At 48.1% G+C, this 13,941-nt stretch overlaps 1 protein-coding gene across 1 annotated transcript; it reads right to left on the bottom strand.

Annotated features, from left to right (window-relative positions):
* Nucleotides 1-3,408: 3,408 nt before the first annotated feature.
* Nucleotides 3,409-13,920, bottom strand: USB1 (U6 snRNA biogenesis phosphodiesterase 1). The gene is made up of 7 exons (XM_077132576.1): nucleotides 13,762-13,920; nucleotides 12,771-12,937; nucleotides 11,010-11,193; nucleotides 9,899-9,952; nucleotides 6,497-6,602; nucleotides 5,558-5,641; nucleotides 3,409-4,474 (listed from the first exon to the last, which is right to left on the bottom strand). Exons 1-7 carry the CDS (start codon nucleotides 13,857-13,859, stop codon nucleotides 4,370-4,372), a joined length of 798 nt encoding a protein of 265 aa, XP_076988691.1. The 5' UTR covers nucleotides 13,860-13,920; the 3' UTR covers nucleotides 3,409-4,369.
* Nucleotides 13,921-13,941: the final 21 nt, after the last annotated feature.

The following is a 13,941-nucleotide window of genomic DNA, read 5'->3' as shown; positions in this document are numbered from 1 at the left end:
GGAGAGCGCGAGGAAGGCGTGGTCTCCTTGCTGGGTAGGAATGAAGACTTGTTGGGTGGGTGGGTGCGAGTATTGAGGCAGCAGGGGCGGTGGAACCTGTGTCCTGTTGTAAGTTTTTGGTCTCTTAAAAATCTTTTTATAAAAGATAAACAAAACTCTAGAAATTGTAGTTCCGATGCTTCTTCAAAAGCCCCAGGGTGTTGGGATCTTCAGTGACTTTTCTCTGTAGGAAGATGAGAGAGCCTTGGGCGCCTCGGTTGCGCCACTTTCTTACGGGGTGGATGTGGGTTTAGCGACTTTATCTTTCGAGCCTCCACGTCTTTCTCTGAAATCTGGGGCAAAGGGACAGGTGAGGGCTAGGTAAGTTTTCCGGTTCCCGCCCGGCCTGACACACAGTAGGTGTCCAGGCAGCGGCCACCACTTTGGCCGCGATTTTGTGCAAATGAAATGTCATGACGCGACCCGGCAAGGCGTAGGGCCCGTGGAGCTTAATGTGCCAGACTTAATTATATTGCGGGTCGACGAGACTACCCGAGGCTGGAACTGGGGGGTCCAGGTCGAGGGGTCTCCGAGGCTACATACATGGCCAGAGGCAGGGCAACCGACCCAGCGCGGAGGACTGGCCCGCGGGGCAGAGGGGCGAGGCCTTGGCTCTCCTCTCTCACCTCCCAGCCCCGGAAGTGGGAGCTTTCCTTACCTGAAGGCGCTTTCCACTAGAGTAGTCCCCGGGCACCCCCGCGGGCTTCACCTGCCGGAAATGGGCGGTGATCTGGCCCAGTCCTGCGAGGCGAGGCGGCGGATTGACACCTACCCCCCAGGCAAAGAAAGGGAGCGTGGACGGTGGGCGTTACCCCGGTACTTGGCGGACTTTCCCCAAGGAGTTTCGGCCTTTCACATCTCATCTGTTTCCATCGACTATTTGGGAATAGGGTTTTCTAAATTCTTCGCTTGGCATCTGTTTAGGGAACTGAGCAGTGGTCGTCAGAAATGGACCACTGGGCTTCCCGGTTTAACTGACTGCATTGCCATCTTTCACAATATTTATTCCCAATCTAGCCTAGTTAATAAAAACGTTTGGATTTGTGGGGCTTTCCAGTAAAGAGGGGAACGAGGAACCATAAACAATACTCCTAGAGGCATTGATTGGACAAATTTGGCATTATTTTCTCTGTTTGATGTTCCCCTCTTCGGATAAATGCTACCTTAAGAGAATGGTGTTAAGGTCTTAAAGCTTCCAGATTTGGGCTTGGGGCCCACAGGCACCCAGAGCTCCGGGGGAGCCATGAGAAGGCTTCCGTCCAGTCACTGGGTTTTCACTGGGTCTGGCCAGCTTTGGCAGGAGAGGGTCCATGGGACTGATGTTTGAACTTCAGCCCTTCAGCCAAGCGGCTTCAAACATTGTCCACATTTGGCCAATATGATTTCATCTGTGCTCCTCCCCCCCCTTTTTCCTTGGAGTCTTTTGAAGACAAACTCAGATATATCATTTTACAGCATAGTTTCATTTCAAGACTGCCGTGTGAGGGGTTGTACAAAAGAGCTCTGGGTTGGAAGCCAGGTCACTGGGCTCCTGTCCCAGCACTGCCAATTTGCTAGGGAATATTGAGCAGGTTATCTTCCCTCTCTGGGTTGTTTCCTTTGGAAAGGGAAGGTTCTGGCCTGGGTAGTGGTCAAAGTCCGTGGTCCAGTGAAGGAAGGGTGCTGTGAGCTCGAACCAGGCCCAGGAACTCCAGGCCGCCCCCTGCCGGGTGACCAGCGGCACCATCAGAGGTGAGGCGGTCCTTGGACTCTTGGTGCTAAGATAAGGAGTAAACAAACAAGCGAGGTAATTTCCCTCTCCCTTGGAAACAAAGCTGGGGTGGTCTGAAGAGGCATGTGCCGAGAGCCGGGAGTGCCAGATGGAAATTGGCCAAACACGCCAAAATGATAATTTTCCTGCCCTGCAGGAACATCTGAGGACACAGAGGCCAGATGTGTTGATTTTGCACTCTAGCGCTCCTTCTGGAGGGATAAACCCCCCACCAAGCGCATTTCTTTATAACGGGCCAGCTGGCCTGGGGCAGACCCCAGCCTGTTTGGTCTCCCCTTCTGCCTCCCTAGGAGTCGCCTGGGTTCCACGGAGCACATCTCCTGTTATGGAAGAGCCCCAGCGGCTCTGCGCTGTCAGCGGGAGTGCTTGCTGAACATGCTCTTCTCCAGAGGCACACTCAATGCCTGGGTGCTAGCCAAAGCCTTGCTGCCTCTCCGCCCGCCCCCTCCCCCTGCGGCCAGTCTCTACTTCCTTCCTCTATCACCACCTTGCCTTCTCCATTGAAGAGCCTGGTATTGATCTTGGCCCATCTCTGAAAGCGGCTGCACTCTAATTCCAGCCTTCACACAAAGGGGCTCCCCGTACCACATCCTCCCCCACGGGACCATCCCAGTCAGTCCTCTTGGGATTAATGGTGGGCAGCTAAGAGTGTGCGCACGCACCAAGGCCTGGCGTGCCTGCTGAGAGAAATCAGGTGGTCTGTGCTTACACAGCCTGCCTTGCTGGAGACTGGGTTTCTGTCCTGAAACTGGAACCGGTAGGAAGGTGAGGTACAGCTGGAAATGGGAAGTTTCTCTGTGCACCCTAGCTGATCCTCCAAATGTGAGCATCCCAGGGGCTGGGATGGAGTCTGCTTCACCCAACCTGGCACAGAGCAGTCCTGGCTGCAGAGCTGGATCTGCCATATTCCTCTCAAGCCAGGAATGATGCCTGGTTCCCTCTCCCCCTCCAGGGTGACCTCAAAAGCCAGAAGAACCAATAAAATAGTCAGAGTTGAATCAGCAGATCAGTGCCGAGGGGGTGGATCTCTCAGCACAGTGACAAGAGCAGGGTTGCAGGAGTTCTCCTGGGAACCAGTCACAGCTCTCTTTCCCCACACCCTCAGGCTGGACCAGAAAACACTGCTCAAGGCTGTGCTGGGATAAGAATTGAGGCTTGGGTTGAATGACCCAGGCAAGTCACTTAACTCGTCCAACTTCTGTAAAAGTGGCATGATCTTTCCTACCCCGTGTACTTTTCCAGGGTGATCAAGAAGAATAGATGCGATGGCCCTAGAAAGGACTTTGAAAGTGTTTACAGCAAAATAAGGTATAAATGCCTGTGCTTACACCAATGAGGAAGGTGGTGGTGAGCCCGAACCAGCTGGTGTGCGTGTGTGCGTGTGTAAGGGGGGGGAGCTGCCGCGTGTGCAGGCCTGGCACACTAAGAGATACCACACTCATTTTACCAGGGCACCACTAATGCTTCTCAAGGCCACCTGAGAAATCAGAAAAGAAGCTCCTAAGCTCACACTCTTCCCTAAACTGTGCTTGGAGTGGGTGGGGGCAGAGGAAAGTCATCATTTTACCTTTTGAATAGAAGCAGTCCAAAACAAAATCCAAAATAAAAACTTTAGTTTTTATTTTCTGAACATAATTTAAAACCAGAACATAAAAAATATCTCTTTACCCCCAGGAATCCAGGCAGCAACTAGATAGGACTGGTCCTTTACCCTGGTGAGTACTTGATGAAAAAGTAGAAAACTCTGGGCAACATTTGGCCTCCTTCCTCGCACCCTCCTCAGAATGCCTGCAGGCCACAGCAGGCAGAAGGAGGAGCAGGAGGAGGTAGCGGTAGTTCGCCAGGAGGAATGCTTCCCTCTGTCTCTTTGGGAAAGCTTTTGGGGAAGCCAGAGGTCACGGAGCGTTGGAGGCCTGGCTTTCAGCCCCAGCCCAGCCACAACGAAACATCTGCTGAAGTCTTCCCAGGCACCTGGCTGGGGGCGGCTGGGAGGAAGGAATGGAGAAAACTGATGCTAAACCACAAATTAGCGCCCTGGACCTTGGCTCTGAAATGGCCTCTTCTATTGAAGGACTGGGCAAAATTAAAAATAAACAAAGGTGACACAGTTCGTGGAAGGAGAACGACAGACGCACAGAAGTGCCCTCTGTCCAGGCTTGAGCAGCCATGGGCCAGGGCAGGATGATTTAAAAAACCCTCGTCTGAGGCGAATGGCATCAAAATGCAAATAGCTGCAGGGGAGGGGAGGTGGAGGTATTAGGTAGAGGGACTGTGCAGTGTGGGTGGGTTTACCAGGTGACCCCAATTTTTTCATGTATTACCACAGAGCAAGAACGAGGAAGCCCAGGCTGCCCTCTACTGGTGATTTTTTGCAAACAATCACAACAAAACAGAATCCAGTCAACAACCCAAAAGGACCAGAACCAGCTGCCGTGAACCAGCAGGAGTAGCGGTGCGTCTTGCCTGGCTGATGGTGTGGCTGGGTCCCTCCCTATAGATTTTAGCAGTTTCCTCCATCTCAACCGGCCGAAGGGCCTGGGGCTGTGGGGCTTCTGGCGCTCACTTCAAAGGCAATGAGAAAAACTTGTTTCCAGACTTGCAGCGGATCTGCTCAGCATGCACACGCAACAGCATCTCAGAATCTTCAAACTCATCTATGATTTCCTTAAATCAGGAACCAAGAGAGGACAGTCACAGTAAGGGGGACTGGGGACCCAGAGGGCACTGCAAACAAAACCAGCCTCTTGCAATTCTTCAAAAGCTAGGGAGCGCTGAAAGGAGCCTGGGGCCATGTGGGACCCAGACTCTGTGCTTTATCTTTCCTAACAATCCCTGCAGCCCTGTGAGTTCAGCCTTATCACTCTAGCAATGCAGTTGAGGAAATGGAGGCTCAGAGCCCTCGATTACAAAAACCAGTAAAACTGGGGCTGGGATCCAGGTATGTGGCCAGCATGTGGGCTGGGAGCAAAGGTGGCTACATGATGGTAATCCATCGGCTGTCAGTATCCAGCCTGGCCATTTTTTTGCTTGGTTTGCAAATGTTTTTTTAAAGATCCAATTAATTGTCAACATTTGAAAACAGGTAGATTATACATAAAAATCTGGATTTCTGGCTTCTCTTGAAAAACAGAAGTGTTAGCAACTCTAGCCCACCTTCCCCACTACTCCCCAATGGTTCCCCCACTAGAGGTGGAGTGTAAGCCACCACTCACTACTGTCCGTACACCTTTGGTTCTCTTCTAAGAGCAATAACGGGAAAGTAAAATATTTCCTTCACTTATCAAAATATGAGCTAGCGAGGATTTGCTGTTTCTCATTCCTAGCACACTTCCTTCATTTTTCCAATCCCTGCCAGGCCTCTGTGGGCACCCAATCCTCTGACCTCTAGGTGAAGAGTTAGGACTTCAGGGGAGGCATGCAGGATCCTCTCAGATCAGTGTTCTAGGGCAGGACTTCTCAAATTTTAATGCGTACACAAATCCCTGAGGATCTCATTAAATGATTTATGACTGATTCCCTAGGTCTGGAGTGAGGGCCAGTGAGTTTGTATTACTAATAAGCTCCTAGGTGATTCTGAGGCTGCCGGTCTAGGGATCACACTTTGAGAAGCAAGGGATGATGTTAGAGGCCCCTGCAATCCTGTGAATGCCCAATCCTCAGAGCCAATCATCTCCCTCCTCCCACCTCTGCAACATACAGCTCATCCTTTCTGCATTCACCACCCTCAGTGTTCCTGTGGGAATTCACCTGTAGTTCCTGCAGGCACTGCCCTTCTAGCTGGAAACGTGCATCGCCTACACACCACGCCAGACTGATGTGGAATGAAGGGTCCTGGAGGGGAACAGCAGGGACAGGTAGTCACCCAGATACCACGGTGGGTCCACAGAGGCCATAGGGAGCAGAGGTGGGTGGCCGCCTAGATGTCACAGTGGGTCTGTGATAACACTGCTGTGTGTCCCTACTGGTTCCCTGGCCTGCTTCATGGAAGAGCACAGCCTCACTCCCTCACTCACTGTACTCAAGTACAGTGTTGATCCCAAGTACTGTCACAGACAGATAAAATAGCCTGAGGTCTGCCCCATTCTCAGAGGCTTTCCTTTAAATATAAGAGAGTCACTAAATCTGGGGATATGGAAGAAACCTGGGTTCTGGTTCTAATACCTGCTCTCAAGCAGATACCACACTTTTCAAAATGAAATGAATCCTAAAATTATGAACAAACAATGATTATCTCCATTCAAATTAATACCTACATACTTATATACAGGTTTTTAAAAGCGTATCAAGTAAACCCAAAGGCCCTTTAAAACCTGGATACTCAATTTAGAGTCTAAGTTCCCTAGCAGGGCACTGGGCAAGACACAGGAAGTACCTGAAGATACAACTATTCCTGAAGGGTCAATTTTATTAAAACTATTTGGGGAAAACTATTTTTTAAAAATATGAAAACAAACATGGATAGATTATTGATGAGAATGCACAAATCTTGTGCATACTTAAAATAAGAAATGCTAGACTTTAGGTGGGCTGCATCAGATGACACCTCAGACCCCTCAACTTTCTGGACACTTCACATCGGAAAGCTCTGGAGGGCTCTTCAGTTTGCCTCTAGAAAGGGATTCTTTAAGGGTGGTTATATTCTAGTAATAGAGGGGCCAATGGAGAAGAAAAAGCGCCATTCATTACCTGGTAGAAAGTAGTGAGGTTGAATTCTTCCATGACTTTATCAACTTCTGAAACCAGGTCCAGGAGCTGGGTGTGCCCTGAGGAGATCTCAAGACCTACAAAGGTCCTGGGGAGAGGAAGCAACACCAGCATGAAAACACAAACCTTAGAGGCTGGGGCTGTGACAGACAGAAGATAGCTAGGCCATGGACTCTTGTCCCATCTCCCTGGTAAATGCATCTTTCTATGCTCTAAGCCAACTTTCTTATTCTCCCTCCTCCATCTTCAAATCTCCTTTTCCCAGGTTTAACCTGCACATCTGCCCCATCTCCCCAGGGTTTAAAACCTTTGCAGGAATACCTTCATCTGCCCCCACCAAGTCTAAAAATCCCCACACTTCTGTACCTGTTCTCTATCATAACTTCCACGGCAATCCACCCCCATGCATTAGTCTCTTTCTGAAGGACTTTGCTTTCTGGCCTCAGCTACTGAGAAGCACATAGACATGCTAGCTCCCTTTTTAAAAACCTCTCCCATGAACCCATACTTCAATTCATTTCACTCCCACCCTATTATCAGTAAAGTTTTAAAAAATGCTTGTCTACTTTTGCTGTCTCTAATTCCTCACCTCCCATCTTCAACTCACTTCACCGAAACTAAGTTGTCAATGACCCCCATGTTACAGAATCCAGAAGCCTCTCTATCCTCATCTCCACAGCTCAGCAGCACCTGGCACAGCTGACTGCTGCATCCTTGAAACCTTTTTCCCTTGGCTTCCAAGACACATTTCTGGTTTATCCTACATCTGGCCTCCTTGTTCAGTCTCATTTGTCACCCTTTCTTCATTCTGGATTACTAAATGGCAAAAGGCTGCAAAACTCAATCTTTGGCCTTTTCATCTTCTGTATCTGTACTTTCACCCAAGCTGTACTCACTCAGTACCCACTTTAAATACCACATAGACCAAAGACTCCCAAATTTCTATCTCTAGCTGGCACCTCTCCTATATATCCAGTTGCATATGTGACAATCTCTACCTGGGGGTCTACTAGGCAGCAAAGCAGAAATTTTGATTTTTATTCCCTATTCATTCGTCCAGTGTTGCCTGTCACAGAAAATGGGACCATTAGTCACCCAGCTGATCAAACCAAAAAACCAGAGGTCTACTTTGCTTCTTCCCCTTACTTCATACAAATTCAACCCATTCTAATTTCGGTTGAGTCTATCTCCAGTATATCTCAAATGTGTCCTTAGCTCGTCCACTGCCATTACCCTTGTCCAGGCCAAGGGTAAAAAATGTAAAAAAAAAAAAATGTAAATTTTTCCTCCAGACTCAGTAGCCAGAGACACACTCAACCCAAAGGCACATTTACAATCATAAACAGATGATCTCTTCTCTCTTCGGATCCCTTTAATGGCTTCCATTACTTTGAAAACTAAACTCCCTACCAAGAAGGAGCTAACCTTGCCCACCTCATCTCCCACCACTCGCCTGCATGCTTCCTGGTTCCATTTCACTGGCATCCTCAAACAAGCTCTTTCCTGCCATAGAGTCACTTCACTTACTGTGGCCTCAGCTTAGAGGGCTCTTGCAGCAGCTCTTCCGAGGATGGCTCCTTTTCATCCCCAGGTTGCCATCAAATGCCAACTCCCTAGTACCCTCCTTGGCCACCCATTCCTGACTGTCTATCATATTATGCTATAACTGAAATGACTTCACTTATTTATCTGTCTTTCCTGCAGAACAGAACATAAGATCCTTAAGAGCAGAGCAGCAACTGTGTTTGCCTTGTTTCCTGCTGAATTTTTAGTATATAGCAAGTGCCAGGCAAAGTAGGTGCTTAATAAATTTGTGCAGAATAAAATGAATGAATAAGCCCTTCTTTCAGAGATGCTGAGAGAGGCAGAGGGTGGCTGCAGAAGGTAGCTCAATGAGGGGCTCAGATAGGGAGGCTCACTTTGAAGGCTTGATAATAATTTCTTATATTCACCTGCAGTATAATGAAAAAACTGGCTAGTCTTTGTCCTCAGTTCTTGGAGAAGCAATCTTTGAATCTTTGGAATTTCCTGTGATAGGACTGTCTCTTGCTCTTCACAGTGGGCCTAGACCAATACCTGAAAGCTCTTATGCTAATGAGACGACAGGGAGGGAAAGGCCAAGCACACCAGTAGTCTTAGGGTGGGGGCTGGCCCCACCAGAAAGACTGACCAACCATGTGATATGGGTGTTGGGGCTTTGGGTGGCATCATATCTGCCCTCCTCCCCAACCTCTGGGAAGGAAGAGGGGCTGCATGTAGACTGAGCTCAACCAACTGGGCATGGATTCTATCAATCATGTCTACACAATAAGGCCCCATATCAGCCTGGGACACTCACAACCATGATGAGCATCCATGATGGAGAAAAAACATCACTGCTGTGCTGGGAAGGTGAGGAATGCGGACCCCACACGGAAAGGACATGGAAGCTTGCGTTTCAGACCCTCCCAGACCTTACCCTGTGCATTTCTTCTTTTGGCTTCTTTGTGTTTGTACCCTTTTACCATAATAAAACTATGATCTAAGCTATAATTACTTTCAGTGAGTTCTGCAAGTTGTTCTAGCAAATTGTTGAAACTGAGGGGGTGGTAGGAAGTCCCAAATTTGTAGTCAGTTGTTCAGAAATGTGGGTTGCCTGAGCTCCCAAACTTGCAACTGCTGCCTGAAGACAATCTTGTAGAAGATTGCCCTTAACCTGTGGGATCTGGCCTAACTCCAGACAGGAGTTAGAACTGATTGGACAAGGTGACTCGGCAGTCCATGGAGTTGCTGATTTAAGTTTTAAGTTCTTTTTTTTTTTTTTTTTTACATGGGCAGGCAACAGGAATTGAACTCAAAGTCTCCAGCATGGCAGGTGAGAAGTCTGTCACTGAGCCACTGTCACACTGCCTGCTGATTTAAGTTTTGATAACAAACCTTTGATAACAATACAGTCAGTATCCAAGGTAAGCACTGTGTGCTTACCTTTATTTTAGTGGTGTGCAATTGAATTGATAGAAGGTTTCTGATAATCTTATCATCATCTAATACTTTTGGCTTTTTAAAACTTGTTTGGTTCATTTCCACCTCACAACCTCAAGGGCAGGCATCTGTCGACATGACAGAGAAAGGTCATAGAAGATGAAGAGAAGAGCCAAACATTACAGCTGGGGGCAGAGCTGGGGCAGGAGCCTAGGTTTTCCCAAACTTTTTTCCACTACACCAAGATGATTTTCTCTACCTCCACAGGCTCCCCCCGAGAGGCCCTTATTTTTCTTAATGAAAGAAAGGTTTCAGATTTGAGAATAGCTGCCTTCGTAGTCATAGCGAACTCCTCAATCTTTGCACCAAAGAATCTTCTGGGAATGGCGGGAGGGGGAAGAGGGGAAGATGGGGAATACACACCTTGTTTTCTCTTGATTGGTATAAATCTTTACTCGGTTGGCAGTAAAGAAGAATCTGAAGTTTGGAACATTGACCACGTTTCAGGAAGCATAATAAGAAAAAAATCTTTAAAACAGTATATAGTTAACTCAAAATATAGATAACTCATTTTACTCAGTATTGTCGCCCTTTTATACATGTGGTAAACAGAGGCAAAGAAAGAGACAGAATCCTGAAATATTAGAGCTGGACAATACCTTACAGTTTCTGAAGTCCCACAAGTTACTTGCCCAGTTAAAGAACCACAGCATGCAGGGAAATCCAATGCTGGGGCCTCCCACCAGAGGTTTAGTTCACTAAAGTCTTCCTACTCCAGATGTGATATACCCATTAGTCATTTTACTATAAGCAATGCTGCCTGGTAACACAGCTGGCATTCTACCTTTATCCAGAATTCAGGGGAACAGAGCCAGAAGCAGGATAACTGTAGTTTTTAAATGCAGAATGGGAAAACGTTCTATTAACGCTGCTCACAAAACCAGATCATATAAGCCAAGCCAGACCAATCAAAGTCATTCCTGTGACTTTTGCTGAAACTATAAGAGGGCTGTCTTTCCAGGCTGGAGACGACCACCATGGCGATGGTGAGTGTCAGATGCCATCTGACATCTGGCCACCTGGTTCTACCCATGCATTGACACTGGTGCTACTTTGAAAGTTTCCTTCTACCAGCCCCCATTTCTCCTTCATTTTAAGCCACTTTGGGTTGGGTTTCTGGCACTTAGAATCAAGAGAGTCCTAATATACATATGACTCAATAAATCTGATGTGACAACCAAAAACACAAACGGGGGGAAGTCTGGACTCGATCTGGTAGTACAAATTATTGGGCTGACCTACTGAACAGGAGCAAATCCTTTCCTTCTCTGGCCTTCAGAAGAGGTTAGACTAAATCTGCAGTTTTCTAAGTGGGCAGAAGAGCTCTGTGGAATTTGCGGGGTCTGAGGCTCCTGAAGCTGAGTATGGGGCTTTGGCTAGAAGACTTGCTTTTATCTCTCTTATATTGCGCATGTGTATAAGGGAGGAGGAGCCCCAGAGGGGAGGGAGATGAGAGACAGAGGGAAGCACTTACCTCTGGAAGGAGACCACGCGGTCCTTCAGGGCCTGTACGAAGGGGAGGATCCAGTGGTGGTGGAGAACCACACTCTGGGACAGGCTGAGGTGGAACGCCTCCATCCTTACCAACCGGGGGACGTATATCTGGGCGTGGGGCAGCAATACATCCAGCAGGTCCTGGAACTCCTCCCTGGCTTCGTCTGGAGGGGAAGAGCGGAGAGGGAGGACATTCTCTTAGACAAGGTGGCACAGCTAAATGAAGAAGCCCAGAAGGCAGAGAGAGAGAGAGAAAGAGAGAAGGAGGCTCTTTTCATTCTGGATTTTGGGAAAAAATTACTTTGAGAGCAGCCTATGTCTATGCATTCTAACAATATGTATTTAATATGTATTTCTTGTTATAGAAGCAACACATGTTCACTGTAAAGAATCCAAATACGAAAGAAATATGCAAAAGAGAAAGCAGGGGCCCCTGAAACCTAGAGCAGGGGTCTCCAAAATAGTTTGATCATACAGTCTATTAGTAAAGAAGTGTGCACGCACACCTCCAACAAACACATATGTACTTACAAATTACAAGTGTATACTACTCTGTGAAATTATGTTACTAAATGCACACTCTCAAAATTAAGAATTTAAAAAGACAAAGTAAAAGCAAAACATGAAAAGGTTCTATTATGTTTTGTCCCACCCCCTAAAGGATCATCATCTTGACTGTCACCCCACGGCACATGTACCCCACTTTCAAGACCAACACCCTAGAGGTAAACACTGTCACATTTGGGTGCGTATACCCTCAGCTTTTTCTCAGGGAATACACTTGTGTTTATATTGTTATTTTTTTTTAAATGAACGCATACCATGTAGGATATTCTTCTGCACTAGTATAGAGAATTCCTTTATTTTTAAAGCTCCATAGTAACCGGTAAGATACACAGCATTTCTTTAATCTGTCTCCTATTAATAGACATTTAGAATGCTCCCTATTTTTCACATAGGCAAAGAACACTATGATGACCATTCTTGTATGTTCACACAGCATTTATTTTTCACCAAACATGTGACCAGAACTGCATGTTTAACAGAGTACATTTACCCACCTGCCCTAGAGAGCAGACAGAACAGAGAATCTTAGCCATTCTGCAGGTAGAGAAATGGAGGTTCCAAGAGTTTACTTGACCTAATGCAAAATAAGAGTCACTACTTACTCTGTGTACTGTGCTAAGAACATGACAGGTGATCTGATTTGATCTTCACAAAAATCCTAGGAGACAGGTATTACTATAATTCTAAGAGACAGGTATTACTATTAGCTCCATTTTAGAGATGAGGAAACTGAGAAAATCTAGTAACTTGCTAAAGGGCACCGAGAGAGGGCACTGAACGAGGACTCTGAAGGCTTGGCATGGGCTGCCTGCTGCCCACTCATTGGGACGGGAGCAGGACTTGAACCCTGTACACACAGCATACCTAGGTCTCTCTTAGAAATAAACTGCCAGCTCCACCTGGGGTAGCCCTGATACCCTGCCCCAATAACCTTCCCCTGGTCACTTCCTCATGAGCAGGGGAACAATATACCCAGGATCAATAAAAAAATTCAAACAATGAATTTAAAACTGAAACCAAGTTTACAGAAAAATTCCCCAATTCCTGAAACCTGGTCTCTCCCCATGGAATTGATCTCCCTTCCACCACCACCGTCCATTCTGGTTGGGGTCATCTTCCTCCCCTCCGAAGGCCCCTGCTGGTCTTAGTCACTTGCCTTGCACACATTACTCACAGGGCACATAGACGTGGGTGGCCCAGTTGCCCCTCTCATGGGGGAAGGTGCGCACCCGGCCCCCGTGTTTCATGCTGTCATCCTCAGGCCCCTCCTCAGGGCCCGGGAACATGTTCAGCACACTGTCCGGCACCGGCAACCTCTGGTCAGGAACGGAGCTCTGGCCACTGCAAGAGAAGAAAAGAAAATGGGCACATTTATCCTCCTGGCACTCTCTACCTCTGTACATACAACCCAAATTGAAACTCTTTATATACACGGACTCTGCCTATTTCTAGCCAGGTGCTGGAAGCAGTTTCTGGATAACCACAAAGCTCCTCTCCCAGTATGGTCTCACTGGGATCTCCAACAATTCGGAGAGACTTTCGTGGAGAACACAGTGCTCAGGGGGCAACAACTGGGTAGGTCAGGAGACAATACAGGGTTTCTAGGTCACGCTCTCCTCACACAGGTGGTATGGGCCGGCATATCACTTCCTAGTTCCGTGGTCTTGGGCATGTCCCTTTTCTGGGCCTCAGCTTCCTCACCTGTAAAGTTCACTCTATCTGACGAGCTACTGTGAGAGCGACCGAGATAGCGCTTGTAAAGCGCCCAGCAAGCATAACTAGCCTGGCAAGTAAGAGATGTGGATGGTTTTGGTCACCTCTGACTCCCCAGTCCTCTGCCTAATGCAGAGTTAGGTGATCAGTGAATATTGACAAGATGAATAACTAGCTCTACGTGACATTTAGCTATTAGTATTGCAGCCGTGTCCAAATAAGATATAGGCCTGGGAAGTGCAGTGAAGCGCACCACAAACTAAGAATGGACCAGCGGCGAAGGCTGGACCCGAACCCACGTTTCCTGGCCTGGCCAAGTGGGCTGCACTCTGGTTCCTCCTTGCCCCCTGAGCTCCCTTTTCATTCTCCCGCGCGCTACCCCGCCCCGCCCCGCCCGGCCTCGCCTCCAGGTCTATCCGAACCCTCCGCAGAAAGACTTCCTCGGTGCTCACCGACGGCGGCCTCCAGTCCCCGGTCTGACCCGGGTCTCAGTCTCGGTCTCATCTTCGGAGCCGCTGCTGCTGTAGCCCACCAGGGGCGCCGCACTCATGGGGCCTCCTCCACGACCACACAGCTCCTCCGCGGCAGACCTCGCCGACTGCCCCGGGTTCCGCTGCGCCGGAAGTGCCCGC

This window comes from Tamandua tetradactyla, chromosome 16 (assembly GCF_023851605.1).
Source record: "Tamandua tetradactyla isolate mTamTet1 chromosome 16, mTamTet1.pri, whole genome shotgun sequence".
Classification (NCBI taxonomy): Eukaryota; Metazoa; Chordata; class Mammalia; order Pilosa; family Myrmecophagidae; genus Tamandua; species Tamandua tetradactyla.
Note: the sequence above shows the minus strand (reverse complement) of the source record. Positions and strands in the feature narration are given on the sequence as shown.